This window comes from Pezoporus flaviventris, unplaced genomic scaffold (assembly GCF_033815535.1).
Source record: "Pezoporus flaviventris isolate CSIRO_AGI_PZ_B2104156 unplaced genomic scaffold, CSIRO_AGI_Pfla_v1 ptg000078l, whole genome shotgun sequence".
NCBI lineage: Eukaryota > Metazoa > Chordata > Aves > Psittaciformes > Psittacidae > Pezoporus > Pezoporus flaviventris.
The window spans coordinates 2,401,368-2,420,282 of NW_026892626.1; the positions used below are offsets into that span (position 1 = coordinate 2,401,368).

Consider the following 18,915-nt stretch of genomic DNA (forward strand, 5'->3'; position numbering starts at 1 on the left):
AAGAGATCAAAGGAAATCTGTTCCGGTGGAAGGCAGAGCTAGGGTTGTTCTGGGAAGAAACCTTTTAATATATCTTGTTGGGTTATACTTCACAGTTTGAGACATATTCAGCTCAGCCACTAAGACAACAGTGAAGGCTTTCTAGGGGTGATAATGGTTTCTACCACCTGCCAAAGCTAGACCCACATTGACAATGAGGAGGTGACAGCACATAACATCTTTTTTCCAATGGCATGTTTGAGCCTTTGGACTTTTACAAAAACTTACCATAAAATCCATTTTGGACTGTGCTGATGTCATACTGAGCCTTCCAGAGGGATGGATCTAGTGCTTGGGCTACTTTAGGGTCCTCTGCCCCAGTAAATCTGTCAGCTTCTTCACAGCATTTGGCCTCTGAAGACACAGCACTAGAGCAGTGTCTGAAGTAAGGTAGGAACAGTGAGCTTCTAAAACAGCAGGATCCTGAAGAGAAATAACAGAGACAAAACAGGTTACGATGAACAGTGCTGGTGAGTGCTGTTTTCCTGACCTGCTTTCTCTCCTCTTCATAATATATGTGCTAGTGGTCTCTGCAGGCAGAGCTTCCAGAGTACATACCATAATCACTAAGCCAGCATTTTGCTGTTACATTCACCAGATAATAGGAGATCTAGTTCCCACCCTAAGTCCTCACAGAGCTAAAGAAGTTAATGGCAGGTTCTTAAGCCATAGCAGCTTGTGGTTCTAGTCCTCATGGTCCTAGATCAACCAACAGTAGGTTTTATACATACAAACAACTTCAGCAGTAATTTCCTAATGTTTTAGTAAGAAAGGAAACCAAATCCTATTCCTAGAAGACAGAAAGCCTTGTGCTGTGCTTGTTCTGCCTATCTGTACATGCCAGGTAGCAGAGGTGGAGTTCATTTTCAGAGGATAAGGATGAAATCAAATTGCTACTCTGCAGTTTACTCATCTACTAGTGACCCTTTGATTTATGCAATAACCCTTTTAACTTGACCTTCAAAATGACATGAGGATAGGGTGGAAGCAATGGACATTAGCAATATCAACTGGGTCATAAATGCTCTGGGATAAGGAACACATTTAATTCCTTAGCTGATATATAATGAAGGATTACAAATACTGGAACTTTTATTCTTGAATTCACACAAAGAACATACACAAGTTAGGATCAGGACTATAGAACCAGTGAGCTTAAAACAAGGAAGCTCAGAGCAGCAGGGCACTAGATAGGGACTGAGAGAAAACAGTTCCCCTCCTGGCTTTGCCACTGGTGTATTGTGCTCTGTGACTTATTTCTCTAGCTTCGCTTCTTTTCCAAATGTGGTCGGTTCAGCCTGTCATCACTCCTGAGCAGAGATGTTCCTTTTGATGCTGTGCAGGTCACAACAGCCTGGGATCTTTATTTTAACTAAGGATAGGTAATGACAATAACTAGCAACCACTGCACCAGTGAGAACAGTCTGATTTGCAGGCTGGAGACGGACATAATAATTGAGAAGCACAGGGAAAGGCAGCAAATGACTGGGGCAGGGGGTTCCAAGAGGCAGCAGAGCACTCGCAGCCTTGCTGACTGCTTTAATTAAGTAAACCTTTGAAAGCCAGGCTTGTTGAAGACATCTCTGCTGAGCATGAGGTCAGGGTGCCCACAGCAGCTCCAGGCTGCCTCCTCCTGCCCCTTCATCTTGACAGAGTGGCAGGAGCACCAAGCTCTGCCTCCCCGTGCTCTACAGAGAAGCCCCACACCAGCACTACGTCCCCTGTGCAGCTTATGCACAGCAGCAGTTTCAGCTCCCTGCCTGAACCAGCCCATGGTTATTTATTTTTTTTTTCAATTTTTGAGGAGAAGAAAACAAGGAGGGGGGGGAACAGGACAACCCATTATTTGATTCAGCTGAAACACATCGTTCAGCCCCCTGAGGGGTTTAATTCCTCTATTTCTTAATTTCTTAATCTTCTATTATCTAGGTAAAACATGTCCAAAAGTAAATCCTATAATTTCATTTAAAATATGGAGATAAACTACTTCAAGGACTCTTTTGCTTTTCTACCATATGAAACCATTCACTGTCTTTGACCCAAATCTCTCGCTCACATTCCTCCTCAGCTGTATTTCCAAGAAGTAGGCTATGAATTGAAAAGCACAGGCTCAATCCAGATATTATTTTCTGTATTTGAAAATGCAAAATGATCCATGAGAAAGCCCCCCTGGTTTTAAATGGGTTAGTTAGGTAAGTGGTTTGATATGTGTCCATCCTCACACCTCATGGAAACACAGGGCAGAGGAAACCCAGGGATGTCACCTACAGACCAGGACTGTGCAGGGAAGTTTTAGCACAGGCTCTCCTCTGGCAGGAGAGCCCCATTTAGATGAGGATGAAGAGTTTCAGCAGGTCATAGTATACTGCAACATGCTGACATTCATTCAGTTCTGTATAATACAAAATTAACCTTTTTTGCTTGAAATCTTTTGTTAGCTTGAAAGAATATGTATATAATACACTTTTCCAAGGGCCTTCTCTTTGGGAGATGAAAAACAGTGAGGATGACTTTATGTGAAGTTTAAAAAGGACTGAGTATAGCATATCAACATTCATCCATGTAGAAACATCTGCAGAAGAAAATATTTAGAGATGCTTTCTGTTAAACAGACCAAAACAAATAAAGTTGTTTTGTTCCAGAGCTTTTAAACACTGTTTTTAGATCTACATAACAGAACCCTACTGTGTTTCCTGTCTTTCAGTTGTTCCCCAGCAAATATGCAGACTTTGTGTTAAAGATGATGCTCTGATTGCTACTGATGGTGTCAGTGAGTCAAGATGACTTCTCCCATTCTGAGAGATCTTCCCATCCTCTCTAGACTCTGCCAGCAAAATGTTGCTCTTATTTACATCCTGTCTCTCCACCATCTTCACCCGTGTCCCCACTGACACCTGAACAGCTGTGGTGAGATGTGCAGCTGACCCAAATTCAGTGAGTGATGTTGTTGCTGTACACAGAGGAAGTTCCAGCTGTGCACTGGCTCTGGAGGACTAACAGGATTAAAAAGCAGCAAAATCATCCTTTGGCCTCTACTGTCAGAATCACAAGATAGGACTGGAGGGAATCATCAAGCTACTGAGTCCAGCGACTTGCAGGCAATCATTTCAGGTGATTCCCAAAAAGATGATCAGATCCCACTGTAAAATCAAGCTTTCTGGCTGGCAGCCAAAACTGCACATTGGTGCTGGGCTGGAGCTGTTGAAAGTAGATCCAGCCTCCATGGGCAGAAATCCCTTCAGGAGTGGCTGCTTCCCACAGTTAGAACATGACCAGGTCCTGCTAACAGCTGAGGGGACAATGACAGCTCTATTTACTGACTCTTATTTTTGTAAATTATTCTTAAACTTCAGGTAAAAAGTATGATCATGGCTCCTGTTATTAGATACCTCAGCAAACAGCAGACCAGTCCATTATTTGTTGTATGCCAAAGGCCATATGCTACTTAGAAGCTGAATGTTAATACCTAAGTTGCAAAAGCAATTGTGTATCTGAAATCATGTTGCTGAGGATATTTGTCAATGTGCGTACAAATAATCCATTAGAAAGAGAAGGAGATGCTAGGTAGTCTTTCTATGAGTGAATAAACCCCAAATCTGTGATAAAGTACTCTGTATACAAAACAAACTGGCACACTGAGGAATACACAGGAGCTCTCTAGAGATTCTTGGAGATGGATTTTGGATCAGGCTCCAGGTGAGGAGGAGGTAAAAAGCCCTTCTAGAAGTGTCAGACGCACTGGCTCCATGTTCTTCAACAAGACATGCTAAATTTCAGCTATTTGCCCCCATATTAACAACCTCATTTTAAAATCAGCCCTGTATCCCGTTGTCCCCTGAGAGACTGACAATGAATAGCACTCCAATTCAAATGCTTATATGAAATTCAGCTACAAGAAATATATCTGCCCCCACCAGCTGCCCTTGTAACACTTAGAAGCTGGATTTTGCAAATAGTCCAGGCCCTGAAGCATACTTTGGCTTTTTGCAAATCTATCTGTTTATCTTGGAAGCTCAGCCTCTTCCAACCCTCACAAGTGAAAGACTTTCAGATGTGTTCTAAAACTGAGAAGAAGCTCCCATACAGCAGAAAGCATTTCCTACTGCCCATTCCCTCTGCCAAAGGCAGTTGATGATCTCTGCTGTCTCACTTTGAAAACCTGCCTTTCCACCCACCAACCCCCATGAACAAAACCCCAACAGTCTGTAATTTTTAAGCTCATTAGTCACCAGCTTTTCCAGGAAACTAAATCAATGCTCAGCAGCTGCTCCAGTGTGTTAGAGAGCTCCCAAAACAAAAGAAAATGTTGATGAAATCACCCCTCTGTAACTCTACCCAGCATACATCAGCATTACTTCCTGAGGTAGTCATTGGGATTTTTTTAAAGTGTCTTGTTTCAGATGTTCAACCAAGCATTTTTGTATTTAGCTGTATGGTTAAAAGCCATATTGGAAAGCACTCCTTCAGCAACTCCTCACAGAATCCCAAACTGGTTTGTGTTGGAAGGGACCTCAAAGCTCATTCAGTTCCAACACCCTACCATGGGCAGGGACACCTTCCACTAGACCAGGTTGCTCCAAGCCCCATCCAAGCTGGCCTTGAACACTGCCAGGGATGGGGCAGCCACAGCTTCTCTGGGCACCCTGTGCCAGCGCCTCAGCACCCTCACAGGGAAGAGCTTCTGCCTAAGGTCTCATCTCAGTCTCCCCTCTGTCAGGTTAAAGCCATTCCCCCTTGGCCTGTCCCTACAGGCCCTTGTCCAAAGCCCCTCTCCAGGTTTCTTGTAGCCCCTTTAGGCACTGGAGCTGCTCTAAGGTCTCCCCTTAAGAAGCCTTCTCTTCTCCAGGCTGAACAAGCCCAGCTCTCTCAGCCTGGCTCCAGAGCAGAGCTGCTCCAGCCTCACAGCATCTCTGCGGTCTCAGGACTCTCTCCAACAGCTCCACGTCCCTCTTGTGCTGTTGCCCCAGAGCTGGATCAGGACTGTAGGGGGAGGCCTCCTCAGAGGGCAGCAGAGGGGGAGAATCTACTCCCTCAACCTGCTGCTCACACTCTGGGGGTGCAGCCCAGCACATGGGGAGTTCTGGGCTCAAGTGCACAATGAAGCCGGGTCATGGTGAGCAACACCCTTCTCCTCAGGGCTGCTCCATCCAGTCTCCCCCAGCATGTGTTTGTGCTTGGGATTGCAGGACCTTGTACTTGGCCTGGTTGGACTTCAGGAGGTTCACACGGTCCCACCTATCCATCCTGTCTTACAAGTGGCCTGTATCTATTTACAAATCAGATGCCTGTGCTTCATGGCTTTGCCATCATGCAGAAGGTGGTAACTGCTCCTGATTGGTGGTTATCTTAGAGCACTGTCCTGGCATGCTCCTCTCTTCCTCTGGAAGACTATTAAGATTTTCTATGAGAGAGTACTATAAACTTTCCCAACATAATCCCAGAGCAATATTGATTAGAAAGTCTTGTTTTCTGCCAAAGTTAATCGGTTAAGTGCCTTCATGAAAGCAATCACATAACAAGGAGATTAAAAAAAAATAAATCATCTAGCTCCTCAGGAGTGCCCAGATTTCAGTTTCCTGCCTTTTCTATCTTTACACTCATATCAAGGTATTGCATTTTGGGAAATAAATAATTTCTAAAGGTGTAGAAGAACAGAAACATGCACCAATTTTTAGCCCTAAGATTTAAGAACCTTCTTTATTGTCTATTAGACACTAGAAATGACAGTAACTCAATTTTCTCTCTTTGCAGGTCATTTTTATAGTCTGTTCTACACACACTCCTGGAAGACAGATTCAGCTGCATGTGTAAGATGTGTAATACATGCAATCTAAGGGAACGGGGCTTCAGAGGTACATATTCTCTGTCAGTGCAGCAGATGTTTCCCAACTCCCAGGCTTAAACACATGGAAGGAAAGCCCAGCCCAACTGCAGGGGAGTTGGTTGCTCCTTAGATGTGCCTTTACCTGAAATGACCTTAGGAAAGGAAAAGAGGACAACTGTTTTACAGTTAGAGTCAGCATTGCAACTTGGCAACTCCACTGATTCCTGGGAGGTCTGTATTGCCCAGATCCTCCAAACTTTTGTTTTGTTAGAGAAACCAGGTCTGATGCTTTATGGCATGCAATAAAAGAAACAGTCAGCACATCAGCTTGCTTTGTGTCTGACACTGGTACAGAGCTGACTGTTCTATATAGCTCACTTCAACAGCTCAGAAATCCCGGATGGGAGGTTTGTGTTTTTTTCAGGAACGGATTACTCACTAGCTAACATACCTCCCCACTCCAAACCTAAGTGTAGCCACAGATCAACCGGCTTCTTAACACACCTGTTTCACTTCAGAAGAAAGGAGTCCTAAGGCAACGCCTGGTTCCAGGTTTATGTGTTTCATGCCAACCACAGTGAATTTTTCCAGGTCTAGTTCTCGGAGGATCCTTGCAAAACTGCAGCTCCAGGCACCGGGTTTGATCAGCAGCACTGTGCAAAGAATCTGGGCTCCTGTAACAAAGCACAGAGTGAAACCCAAAGCTGCTCCTAAAACCCGAGGTAAAACACACGGCAGAATTTACTAGCCTGGACAGACATCAGTAGAAGTGGCTTATCTAAAAGCTGGCATCAAGTTCACAAAAATTTGAATAAAAAAAGGTCATAAACCCCCCGATGAATGCATATGGGGCTTTGTTTGATTTTTAGTTAAAAAAAAATATCCAAAAACCATATGCTTGTAGATTGTTTTTTCCCAGTATATCTGCTTTGAGTCCACGACTTTAACGTGGAAGGTCTGTAGGATAAGACTCAGTTCTTTATATTAATATGAAAGTTTTAAGAGGGATAAAATATTCTCTTTTACATTTTTCTTGTCAACTGTAGTGATTATGTGATATAATCCTTAAGGCAGCTATTAAATTCTCATTCCTCACTGTTTTGCTTTCACTATCTCTGTTAGAGTTATGTTTCAGAGAGGCACCAACAAGCATGACAGGTCTCAATTAATGTTATAAACCTATTACAAACAGAATTGTGCTTAGTAAAACTGAGATTTCAGCAAAACCCCTTTTGCTCCTGACAAAGCTGCGCCAGCAGAGCTGCCAGCGAGGTGCAGCTCTGTGTGCTGGGAGAAACAGAACAAACCAGGCCAAGAGAGTTTTGCTGTCTGATGATATCAACTGCATTAAAAGGCAGAAAGCAGAGACATTTCATTTTTAAATGGCAGCATTTTCAAACTACTAGTTTTGCTGAAGTACTTTGTAACTAGGAATATAGTCAAGATTCCCGATATCCTAATATCCTAATAAATCTTTGAACAACCTTTGAAGATTTATTGACAGCAGTAGTGTCAGAACCAGTCAGTTAGGGTCCATTAACTGCTGGTGCCTAACTATGGCAACTAGCATGAAGCATGAGCTTACAGTACTGCAGGCTGCTCACACTCATCCATGGTTAGCTGTTTGTATACATAAAGTGTCATTTTATGCTTCCTGTATCCCCACTACTATTTATACAAATGTCAATGCAATGAAGCATCAACACTACATATAATTTAATGCATACTGTTACTTCTAAATGGCATGGTACTGATTCATGACAGAAATACGGGATCAAAACTAAAAAATTATATTACTGCTCCCCCACTTGATATGGAAACTTAACCCTTATCATGCAGGGAGCCCTCTCAGAGATCTGCCATTTTATTCGCATCATTCTTGAACTGAAAGGTTTAAATGCCATAGCAACAGCCTGCAAGTGCAGGAGTAAAGCAAGCTACTCAGAAGCATTCAGCTGCTTGCACACTGAACAGCAATCTCAGCTGTGTGCTGTTACATGAGTCCTCATTGTCCTCCAGATGTTTTACTTGCCATCTGCTATGTTTCTGGGCAAACATTCTTATTCCTGCGGTATGTGAAACATTACATACTGCATTTATTGACTTCAGACACTTCAGGAGGGATTTGTTTTGTGTCACTTTGCCATCTTTGTTTGCTCAAAGACAAGTGTTGAAAACGGGTGGGAACACCTTGTCACCTGGAGTTGATTTTATCTCCTCGGTGATTATAAGTAACAACAGCAAGAGAAAGTGCCTCTTTGGCAGCTCTCAGATGTGCCTGATTTTCATCTCCAGCCCTGGCTGCTTAGTGGCCTTTCCAGGTTTGCCAAAGTTGCCTGCTATTTTTTGTTTTTCTGCTTCATTATGTTTTTAGATCCTTTCCTCAAAGCCAGTGATTTTTTTCCCCCAAAAAATATTACATAGGTTTTGATTTCATAGTGTAACTGTGAAAAATACTATTTCATATGCTATCTATATGCAATAATCTACATCTGTGTGGGGCTTAAAATAAGTGCAGGCTCAAGAGAAGCAAATACCAGATTTCCTGGCATGTTCAGAAAAGAGAGTGTATATCCCTGCCTGTACTCAAGCCTGAAGAAGAAGTTGGTATAATGTTTTTTACTTATTTTTGGCTGTTAGACAAGTTAGTTCCACAAAGTCCTTCCCAAACCACGCTTTCCCCTTTGCTCTTCTCTCACCTGTTTGCAGGTAGATGAACAGAGATTCTGTGTGGCATCTCTGCCTCTCTCCCACTAAATGAGAAAAGAATTAAAAATCGAGTAAGTGCTGTGCATGTGTGACGTGAATGGTATGGAATAAGGGGTGGATAATGTCCTGGGTTCAGCAGTAGCAGTCATTTTTCCCCTTCTTGGTAGCTGGTGCAGTGCTGTGTTTTGACTTTCGGCCTGGGAACAGAGCTGATAACAATGATGTTTTGGTTTGGCCAAGGACTTTGTGAGCCTCATGCTCTGCCAGGGGGGAGGGGAAGCCAGGAGGAAGCAGAGACAGGACACCTGACCCAAACTGACCAAAGAGGTATTCCATACCACAGCACGTCATGCCCAGGATGTAACGGAGAGTTACCCAGAAGGGCTGGGAGTCTGCAGGGTTGGAGGAGGTATCGGTCGGGGCTTGGTCGGGCTTGGGGGGCGAGTTATCGGTCGGCTGGTGCTGAGGTGTTGTATTCTCTTCCCTTGTTATTTCCTTTATCATTATTATCATTGGTGGTAGCAGTAGTGATCTGTGTTATACCTTAGTTACTAAACTGTTCTTATCTCAACCTGTGGGAGTTGCATTCTTTTCGATTCTCCTCTCCGTCCCTCCGAGAGCAGGGGAAGGGCAAGAAAGGGGGGGTAAGTGAGCGAACGAATTACCTGACTGGGTTTAAACCACGACAATGTGCTGGGACAATAATTTGAGGATGTAGCCATCATCTCTACATAATGCCGCTATGACACATTCTAAAGCATTATAACTCATGGGTCACTCATGGCTTGCTTTCAGCTGTTGGGATGTACTGGGATGCCCTGGGCGATGTTCTTCCCACTTCTCCAGTAAGTCCAAGCCTTGCTGTAAAGGCCTGCAAGTACTAAATCCTGTTGATTCTGTTACCTTTTCTGTATTTCAGAGAGTGGCTAATGGTGTGATCCCAAGGTTTCTCAGTCAAGTTAGAAGCTGCTTTGTTTCCAGTGTAAGTCCTAGAAGCTCAGATGTTTTGTTTAATGTCCTCTCTTGTGCCCTTGGAAGCAAAGAAAGGCCCTGTCTTCTGATAACACACCTACTGAGCTCAGAACTGTGGTTCAGTCCTCTCCTCAGCTCTGCTGATAAAATGCCACTGACATTTCCCAGCAGCCAGGAATGTCGCTTTAGTAGTTCCTCATAAGAACAGAGCAGTACAAAAGGAGCCTGGTGAGGAAGATCTTACAACAAAAGCCTATCTAAAAAATGTTTCCTTCAGTCTAATGTAAAACCTGCAGTGTCCTGGGGAGTTGAGGAAAATTTAAAGCACTTCAAGGCACATGTGACTCCAGAAGTTATCTAGGACTGGGGTACAAATGAGAAGCTTGCATCAGGCTGATAAAGGACTTCCTTTCCAGGGACTGACACACTTAAGCAGTGTGACATCCAAAGTAGATAAGAGAAAACTAAAATCTGTTTGTCAAAACAAAATTACCATTTCTTTGTATTTATTACTGTCTGAAATCCCTGTATTTCTGTTTCCCAGGGCAATGTATCTGGAAGGTATCTAGGCAAAGTGTTCTTTCCTTTTAATGAGACCTTTTTCCACATCTGTCATGTATTTTGCGAGAATAATAAGAGTACATAGAAGGAGCCAGCTCCAGGGTCCTTACCTCTAACTTTTTAGCTCACATCCTCACAGTAACAATCTTTTTTGTTTAGTATTGAAAAACTTGTAGGACCTGTGAATTCTGTGGTGACTTGGATGGCACTATAATTCAAAAGTTAGAGTCCCTTGTATGAGACTAAGGAAATGGCATTCTGCTCCCATTTCTGTCACTCACTTGTTAGGGGATGGTGGTCAACACATTTCACCTCTCTAGGTTTCAATTACCCCTCTGTAAAACATCCTGAAACTAGTATTTTTTGAGATCTGCATTTGAAAAGGGCTACTATAGAGAAGCCATTAGTTGCTCTTCTAACCTACATTCCGCGCCAACCCTAGGTAGGCTACATCCAAGCACACAGAAAACTTCGTAGAGGAAAGGTGATCTCGCAACACTACCACCTTCCCCCAGTACCAAGTGGACCCCTCTGTCCTTTGCTTCCTAATTGCCTGGGATTCTGATGTCTAACTAGAGGTTTACTAATCCCATTTTAATGACTCTGTCAGAGGACACAGGGTTATAGTTTTCTTAAATCTGTGAGTATAAAATTATTTGGGTATATCTAAGAGGCAACTGGTGCATAACTTCTGGTCTTACCTTCAGCCCTGGCCCTCTTGCCAGGTGGTGGCAGGTATTTCATAGCAGGGTGGTGTTCTGCATCTATAAAAGGAAGGAGATGTATTGTTATGGATTCATAGATGGGAACCTTCTCTGTCTGGGGGCATGAGGGGTGACAAAGGTGATTTTATTTAGCAGGGAAAATGGCAAACATTTGACCAGCTGCAAAATATTGCAGAGCTGTTATCCACACAAACACCTCACCATTCATCCCACAATAAAAACAGGAGGAAACTTGTAAAAGAGTGCAAGATGCTGGAGCCATGCTTCAGCTATGCTCCTTTGCCCTTGACAATGGCTTTGGTGGGAAAGACTGGCACTGTGATTACAACCTTCCTCAATAAACTGATCTCACAGTTGTGCTTTCATCTTATCCTGTCTTTTGGTCTCAAGATATCTTTAATGAAGGGCAGCAATGCATCAATTCTTACAGTTTTATGCACTAATTTGGGATGTCTGGTGCCTTCTTTTCTGAAGGCCTCTTTTTCTTGTTCTCCTGTCTCACATAAACCACCCACATAATTCACTGTCTTTTCCCAGACGCCATCACATTTTCTTTTTTCTATTTAGGAAAGCAAATTTTTTACTCCGCACTACATAACCACTGTGTGTTTGACATGAGTATCTAAGTTTATTGACAACAAAAGACCTTTCTTCCTCACAGAAAGGTAGGGAAAGAGCTATAAATTACAAAGCATGAATGCACTTCTGGAACTGCGTCACTCCTGCTCAGTTCATATCTGGTATTACCACAATCTTAATTTCTCTCTGTTTCTGAATAATCAAGAATTGTCAGGCTCAGAACTGTTTATCTTTAGGTGTGAGGAGTCAGGCATCCCCAAGAATGAAGGTGATACGCCAATATATTTCACATTGGAAGAAAACAGTGAGAGCTCATACTCTGCTGCTCCAAAGCACCCAATATCACTAACACCATAGTCTGAGCATCAATTTAGCTTAGAGGCATGAGCCTACATTTCTTATTTTGTGAGGAAACTCTCAAGTTTACTAAGCTGAATGATCAATGCTAGCATATATCACTGAAGTCAGAGAGGCTTTTGACAGCAGTCTTCTTTCCTCGTAGTAGAATGGTTTGGATTGGAAAGGACCTTAAGATCATCTAGTTCCAACCTCCTGTCATGGGCAGGGACACCTTCCACTAGACCAGGTTGCTCCAAGACCTGTGCAACCTGGCCTTGAGCCCTGCCAGGGATGGGGCAACCACAGCTTCTCTGGGCAACCTGTACCAGCTCCTCACCACCATCACAGGGAAGAACTTCTGCCTAAGAGCTTATCTCAATCTCCCCTCTGTCATGAATGAACTGTTCATTCTCTTCTGGGATGAAAAGTAATTCTCAAGAAATCTGCTTTCTTTAGCTGTTGCAGAATGGTTGTACCTTTGGCTCCCCAGGTAAAGAACAAGGCTGGGGTATTTGCCTCAGCAAGTTAGGCACAACAAATAGGTGGCCACATTTAATTGGGATAGATCTTGGCCTCTTGTTTCTAAGTTTCCCTTATATACAGAGACAAAACCTACAGTATTATTTACTGGTCTTGCCAACTACTGTTATATCAATTTAGTATTTATGGAATACCTCAAGATCTTTAGAGAGGGCACCAGGCCATGCCCACATGAAATTAATAGGCTAACTTGTAGATGACCTCAACTGGCTCCTGCTGATTTCATATCCCTCATCATTACTCAGGCAAGCACAGAATTTAACCCCAAGTTATTACACTTTTCTGTGCCTGAGAAAAACTCACAGCACAGGATTCCTTTGTCCAGGTTCAATAAATTCCTGAGCACCTTATACCTAAGGCATTATAAACAGCAAAACCATGTCTTACCAGTTACAAACTCTGCCTCTGTGAAGAAGAGGATGGCTTGCCTGAATGTCACCTCTGGGGTCAGGGCCATTACTACCTGTAGAAGACTGCCACTTTTGCTCAGCTTCTCCCTCCATTGTGTTAATCTCTCCAATGCATCTGCAAGAACTCTGAAGGCGTTGATCTGCCGTAATGCACACACAAGGACTGGGTTTGACATTAGCGTGTCAAGGCTGCTTTGCCAGGAAGTATCTCCAACTTCAAAAGGGGTTACTTCTTTGGCCTGACATCAAGTGAGATGGGACAACCATTTGAGACCAAGGAGCTCAAATCCCAAACAGTGTTCTTCTACAAGTGAAGAGAAATCTGGTTAGCATCTGTTCAGTTGGTAACATGTGTTTCATAAAAGCTGTTTTTCTTTTGGAGACAAGTGTTCTAAATTTGCATGGATTTTTTTTTTACTAGACAAGTTCCAAAGCTTTGCCACCTGTTGCAAATATACTGTAATGCAGATACAGAAATGTACACGGAAAATCCACAAGATACAAATGCTAGGAATTACATTACAGTGAAATGAAAGATGGGCTATCTGGGAAATCAACAGGGAGCCATGGAGCATAAGTGTCATGATTTGATTAGAGAACACAACTAACGGAGAAGAGTTGAAAGAGAGAAAACACTGAGAAAACACTGATAACAATGTGGTTTGACACACTATAATCCATAATTATAGATCCTTTACTACCTCTCATGATGTTCCATTTTAAGCTATATTGATTATAGTAATAAGCTACAATTTAACACCAACTTGTCTCTAAAGTACCTTAAATGTTGTTGTGCTTGTAAAGTAGTCTTACATCCCATGTAGCAAGATATTTAGGGGCTCAATCCATGAGTGCATGTTGCTGGAAGGTTCTGTCTGCTAGAATCTCCTTGCCCAGGAAGAAGGATCTGGTGAAGGAGCTCTCCAGCACTCTTCATAGCATCTGTTCCAACCACTGCCAGCATGACAGCTTGCTCCATTTCAAGATCAGAAGCATAGGTTCTATTGCAGAAAAAATCCAGAGCAATGTAATGGGGCTCTGGCACTTCACTGAGGCTTCTTCCTGCACACAGAGATCATCAGAACAAGATGAGTTACCACACGAAAACAAATATCAAGACTTTTAGTGTGAAGTAACTGACTAATTCTCAACTAAGGGGCAGTGGTGATCACTGTGATACCGCTTCTCATGCTGCAGTTCAGTACAGCCTGAAAAACGATCATGCATGAGCAGCAGCATCATAGCAAACCTTCACTGATTAGTCACACTCCTTAACTGGAAGGCCTTTTTGCCACATAGTAACTATATAATATATATGTTGATGCGGGAGTCACGGACAATGCAGAGACGACCAATGTGATCAAGCGATTGCCAAATTTATTACAAAGCCTTAACTCCTTATATACTATTTCTTACATGCACTTACAGTGATTTGGCATATTATGATTGGATACATGTCTTGAAGACCCTTAGTGACTAACATGTAAGTGGTTAAGCACAGGTGTGAGAACTTGACCTCGAAAGCTTGCCAACAGTCCACAGTTCTCATTAACTCAGTGAATTCCAGCTTCTTCTTATCTTGCTTGCTTAAGCTTCCTCGGGCCTCTCATGGCCTTGCTGTATCTTTCAGGATTATTCAGTTTATGTACCAATTATCCATTCTCCCGTGAGAACACTGTCTCCACCTATATATATAATAAATATATTCCATTGTAATTTTGCTATCCTTATTCACACCATTAAGCACAGTTGATAGATCTGTACCCAAATGATTGAAAGCATCAGTTTCAGGTTGATAATTAATGACTGACTTCATATTAAAATGATACTTCATCTGTATTCTAGGACATTACATGGCATATAATGGAGGACTAAATTGGGGACTGGTACAATAGCACGTGGATGTCCACATTTCCACTGGGAACAGTGTAGCTTGCAGAATCCCCAGCCCATGAGAAACCTGTTTGATTCTATACTGTTTCACTACATGATTATTAAGGAATTGTATAGATTGACAGTTATTTACTTAGTTATTCCTACATACTAACATTCCATGATGCCAGAAAATGGTAAATGACATGCATTTGATAATTATTTTTCCTTATGATTTGTGGGAATTTGGTTTTGGAAAGCAATATGCTTCCATTAAATATCTTGATATCCCAAGTTTAGAATAATGCATCTAGTTAAATAAAACTGTATTAACCTATTGAATACATAATAAAACACTATCCTATAGTTAGTGAAATAAGCATCTGATTGCCACAACTTCCAAGTAAGTGTCTAGAACTAGGAGGTTTAAGACTCTCCTACCCGTCTGAGTCAGAGTTATAACAGAAAACACATTTACTTGCTTTTTTCAAGTCCTATCAGTTTCTCAGCTTTGAATGCATGAGTTACTGAAGTGAATTAAACTGCAGAAACTGAAATTCAGAACATCTAAGTGAAATGAAAAAGCGCTTTCCCTGCATCTCTGAAAGAACTACAGCTGCCAACAGTTATCACTGCAGCAAATTCTAGTTTGACACCCTTAACCACCAGTTAATCACAGTTCAGTAGTTTGACTTCACTTGAGACTATGGCAATAAATACAAATTGATTGGTTATAAGGCTTTTAATTGTGGCTTAAGGCTTAACTGGTTGTTATCATGTCACATTTGAATAATTTATTTTTCCACATGCTTTTTAATTTACTTTACAAAGGTATTTCCATTTAATTTTTCTATTGATTCTTCCATCATTACCCAGCAACAGAAGACATCTAATAACAGTTAGTATGACTGACAGACAGCAGAACACTAAATGAGTTATTATAGACAAGCATATTCCTAATGAATTCCTAATTCAGAAAAATCCCCTGATAAGGTTGTCAGACCTTGAAAACCCCAGAACAATGCACTTCCCATAGCTTTGACCTACCCAGTGCCTGCAGCAAGGTCTAGGTGTAAGGAGCCACATGAAACCACATGGAGGGGTTGGTCTGGGCAGTGGGAGCCTGGCTGCTCTGCACATGGCCTTGCTTTGCCAGTTCATCCATCAGTCCTATATATAGAACAGAACAAAATGTGAGGAATACAGAGTTCTGTGATGTTTCCGAGACAAAAACACTCTTCTTATTGATACAAAATTAAATCAGTATTTCACTGAGCTTATTTGCCAGATTTCAGTGACATTATCAGGTGTTTGGATTCATCTGATCACAGTTCCATTACAGAGATATTAATGAGGGTCATGCTGAGCTTACTTGAGAGACATGAAATGCACCTTAATCATCCTCTCTCCCCCAGATCGCATTCAGTTAAAGCAGGGCAACAGCTTTCTCTGGAAATACCTCTGCTTTGTGACCAGCACCCCGGTCATTTCTATTACCTTCTACCTCCTGCTGTGAATCAAAACATGGAACAAATACATCAAAGATGCTACACTGCTCTTGACTTATAAGAAGTCTCTTGAATAAGGTGGTGCCACAAGGAAGAAAAGTCACAAACCTGGAACCCAGTGCCCAAGTGCAGGCCCTCAAAGTGCAAGGCCAGTATCCTGCATCCCTCCCAGAACCATGGGGCCTGAGAGGCATTGCTAGGATGACACTAAGTGCTAGAAAACAGCAATCTCTCAGTTCCTGTTCTCCCTCTAAAAGGCCTGGCTATGCACAGGCAGTGCATTAAGGCACTGGCATACAGTTCACTTCTACAATTAGTTCAGCCTTCTGTAATAATATTTCAGACCACGGTTTTAAAGGCTTGTTATTTTTTAAATTACTTTGTATACATTTTATGGCTTTCTACCATACAAGCCTGTCAAAAATCTACTGTAGTGTAGCGTGAGGAATGGATTATTAGTGCTAGAGGCTGATCACAAACCTTGGATGTCAAACATAGCTCTGACCATGAATTTGAGCCTGTACCACTGGCAATCACGTATCTGCTTTTCAAAATTCAGGTGCCGTGCATAACCAAACCACAGCAGCAGCATTACTTGCTGTTTACTCAAACTCAACGTGTGGCAAAAGGTAAAGCTTGGACAAAAATTTGTGGTGTTTGATCCTCAAGATAGAGGTCCGATACCAAGGACATTTACCTTTGTTCTATTTCAGGAACGATTTGCAAAGATTCAGCAAGGATTTGAATGTTTTCTTACTTTGACAATTGAAGAGCGGTCAAGACCTTGAAGGGGTAACTCCTCTTCAGGGGTACTGATTATAAATGCAAAACTTCTCAGTGTGGTATTTACCCTACTCAAATTCTAGTGCTATTCTACACTTCCCAGAGGCCAAACCAAAGTTTGTGTGGCAAGAATGTCAGCTTTCCATAAGAAATGGCTCTCTACAGTGAGGGACAATGTTTACCTTTCCAGAATATCTTTTGCTCCAGTGCCCACCTATATATTTCTAGCAGAAATTTCCCTGTGCGAAACATGTAAACACTGTAAACATCATCTGTGGCACTCTGAGAACAGCAGCAGAAACTGTACTATAATAAGCAACCTTCCTTGGGTCTATAGGCAGCAGGTGACACGGTGCTGTAATTAGTCTGCTTTCGGAGCATTCTGTGATAGTCTTAGCAGAAAAAGCAGAGGCCTTTTTGAACTGTCATTTTTACCCACACTTCTAAATGTTCTTTTCTCTTATGGATAGATTAAAGGCAGCAATTGAGCAGTGGCTGAATATCTCCATCATGTACTATTTGAAGTGGCATTAATGGAGGGGCCAGCAACAGTAACCCTCTGCTCTCAGCAGTGGTGCCTGAAGAGGACATGCAGGAATGAACAATCCTGCTGCAGGCAAAGTGCCTGCTGCCAGAGCAAGAAGAAACAGGCAGGGCAGGGTTCTTTGTTCCCTACTGATCACCCCGGTTGCCTGTGATCTTCCCTGCTTGAGAACAATGACAGCTCATAATTCAGAGACTTTTCCTGAATCAGAGTCTCAGAACAGTGTCTGATTCAAGTAAGATGACTTGGGGCAGCATTTTTTTCTGTTTTTTGGCAGTCCTTACAGTTCAGTTCAGAGTTACTGTTCAGATCCTTGGAAGTGACAAATACACAGAACCCAGGGCTTAGGTTGGTAGTATCAGATGTTGTTTTCACATACCTGTTTTTTGCTACCCTACCTCTCTGTGCAATAAGAACCCCAAGAGGAGTTTATTGAGGTGATGAAGCTAGGCCCACTAAGGAGGTGTGCAGTAGGAAGCCAAGAGACAAAGTTCACCAATTCAAACAGAGGAGGTTTCAAGTCAATATAAAGGAAAAATATTCAATAAGGATGGTCGAGCATTGGAACAAAGGCCCAGAGAGGTGGGGGAATCTCTGTCCTTGCAGAATTTTGAGACCTGACTGAAAAAAGCCCTGAGCATCCTGATCCAAATTTATTGCTGATGCTGGATTGAGCAGGACACTGGATGAAAGAACTAAGGTCTCTTCCAAAATGAATTACTTTTTGTTCAAGAAGACTCCAGTGCTAAAGATCAAAAACCTGGCATAGATCAATCTGCTCTGTTGGATATGTAGCAGTGACTGAGTTACGCCTTGGTCTGGAGATACATATGGCAAAACTACCGGGCCCTGCTACTCCCAATAAATATTCCCTGCAATGCAACAGCCATGGTTAGTCTGCTAATGTTTAGTTCACATGCACTGAAATGCAACCCTCCTTTTCCCAGGTTGTTGAGCAGTGGAGGTATTACCTTTCACCAGTGCAGGAATGTGATGACAAGCATTCTTCTTCTTCAGCAGCAAAACAAGACAGTGCATGTGTAGTTCAGCAGAGAACTCTCCTGTTGCAGAACTGTCAGGAGAACTTGAAATCTTACTAGGGCAAAATACAGCCACCTGCAATAATGAGGGCCACATTAAACTACTTTCATGTGTCATCTACTGAGGAGACAAAGAAACTTAATTTAAACCTCAGGGAAGAGGCTTAACATAAAAATGTTCTGCCCTGCAGTTGGGCTGGACTAAAACCACAACACCTATAACTCAGCTGATATGTGGTGCCATCCTGTCACTCATGCAAAAAATGATCTTGAATCCCAAACAAAGGGATAATTTTTCAGAAACATTTAGCTTCAGACAGCACACTGAAGCAATAGTTTCTCTTGTTATTCTCTTAAATGGCCATTTAGGAACATACTCACAGTGTTTAGCTATTTGTGCTGTAGTATTCCGTAGACAAGTCATGTTTATTCCACAAAATATTATGGGCACAGAAAGCATTATTCCTCAG

General features: G+C 42.3%; 1 protein-coding gene across 1 annotated transcript in view; it reads right to left on the reverse strand.

Moving 5' to 3' along the window:
* Positions 1 to 18,915, reverse strand: part of DNAAF8 (dynein axonemal assembly factor 8) — a 93,380-nt gene that overhangs the window by 17,726 nt on the left and 56,739 nt on the right. The window contains 9 exon segments of the mRNA XM_061473710.1: positions 268 to 354; positions 357 to 462; positions 6,368 to 6,537; positions 8,563 to 8,616; positions 10,807 to 10,869; positions 12,676 to 13,020; positions 13,578 to 13,760; positions 15,618 to 15,740; positions 18,377 to 18,521. Of these exon segments, the coding sequence (XP_061329694.1) occupies positions 268 to 354; positions 357 to 462; positions 6,368 to 6,537; positions 8,563 to 8,616; positions 10,807 to 10,869; positions 12,676 to 13,020; positions 13,578 to 13,760; positions 15,618 to 15,740; positions 18,377 to 18,521 (1,276 nt within the window).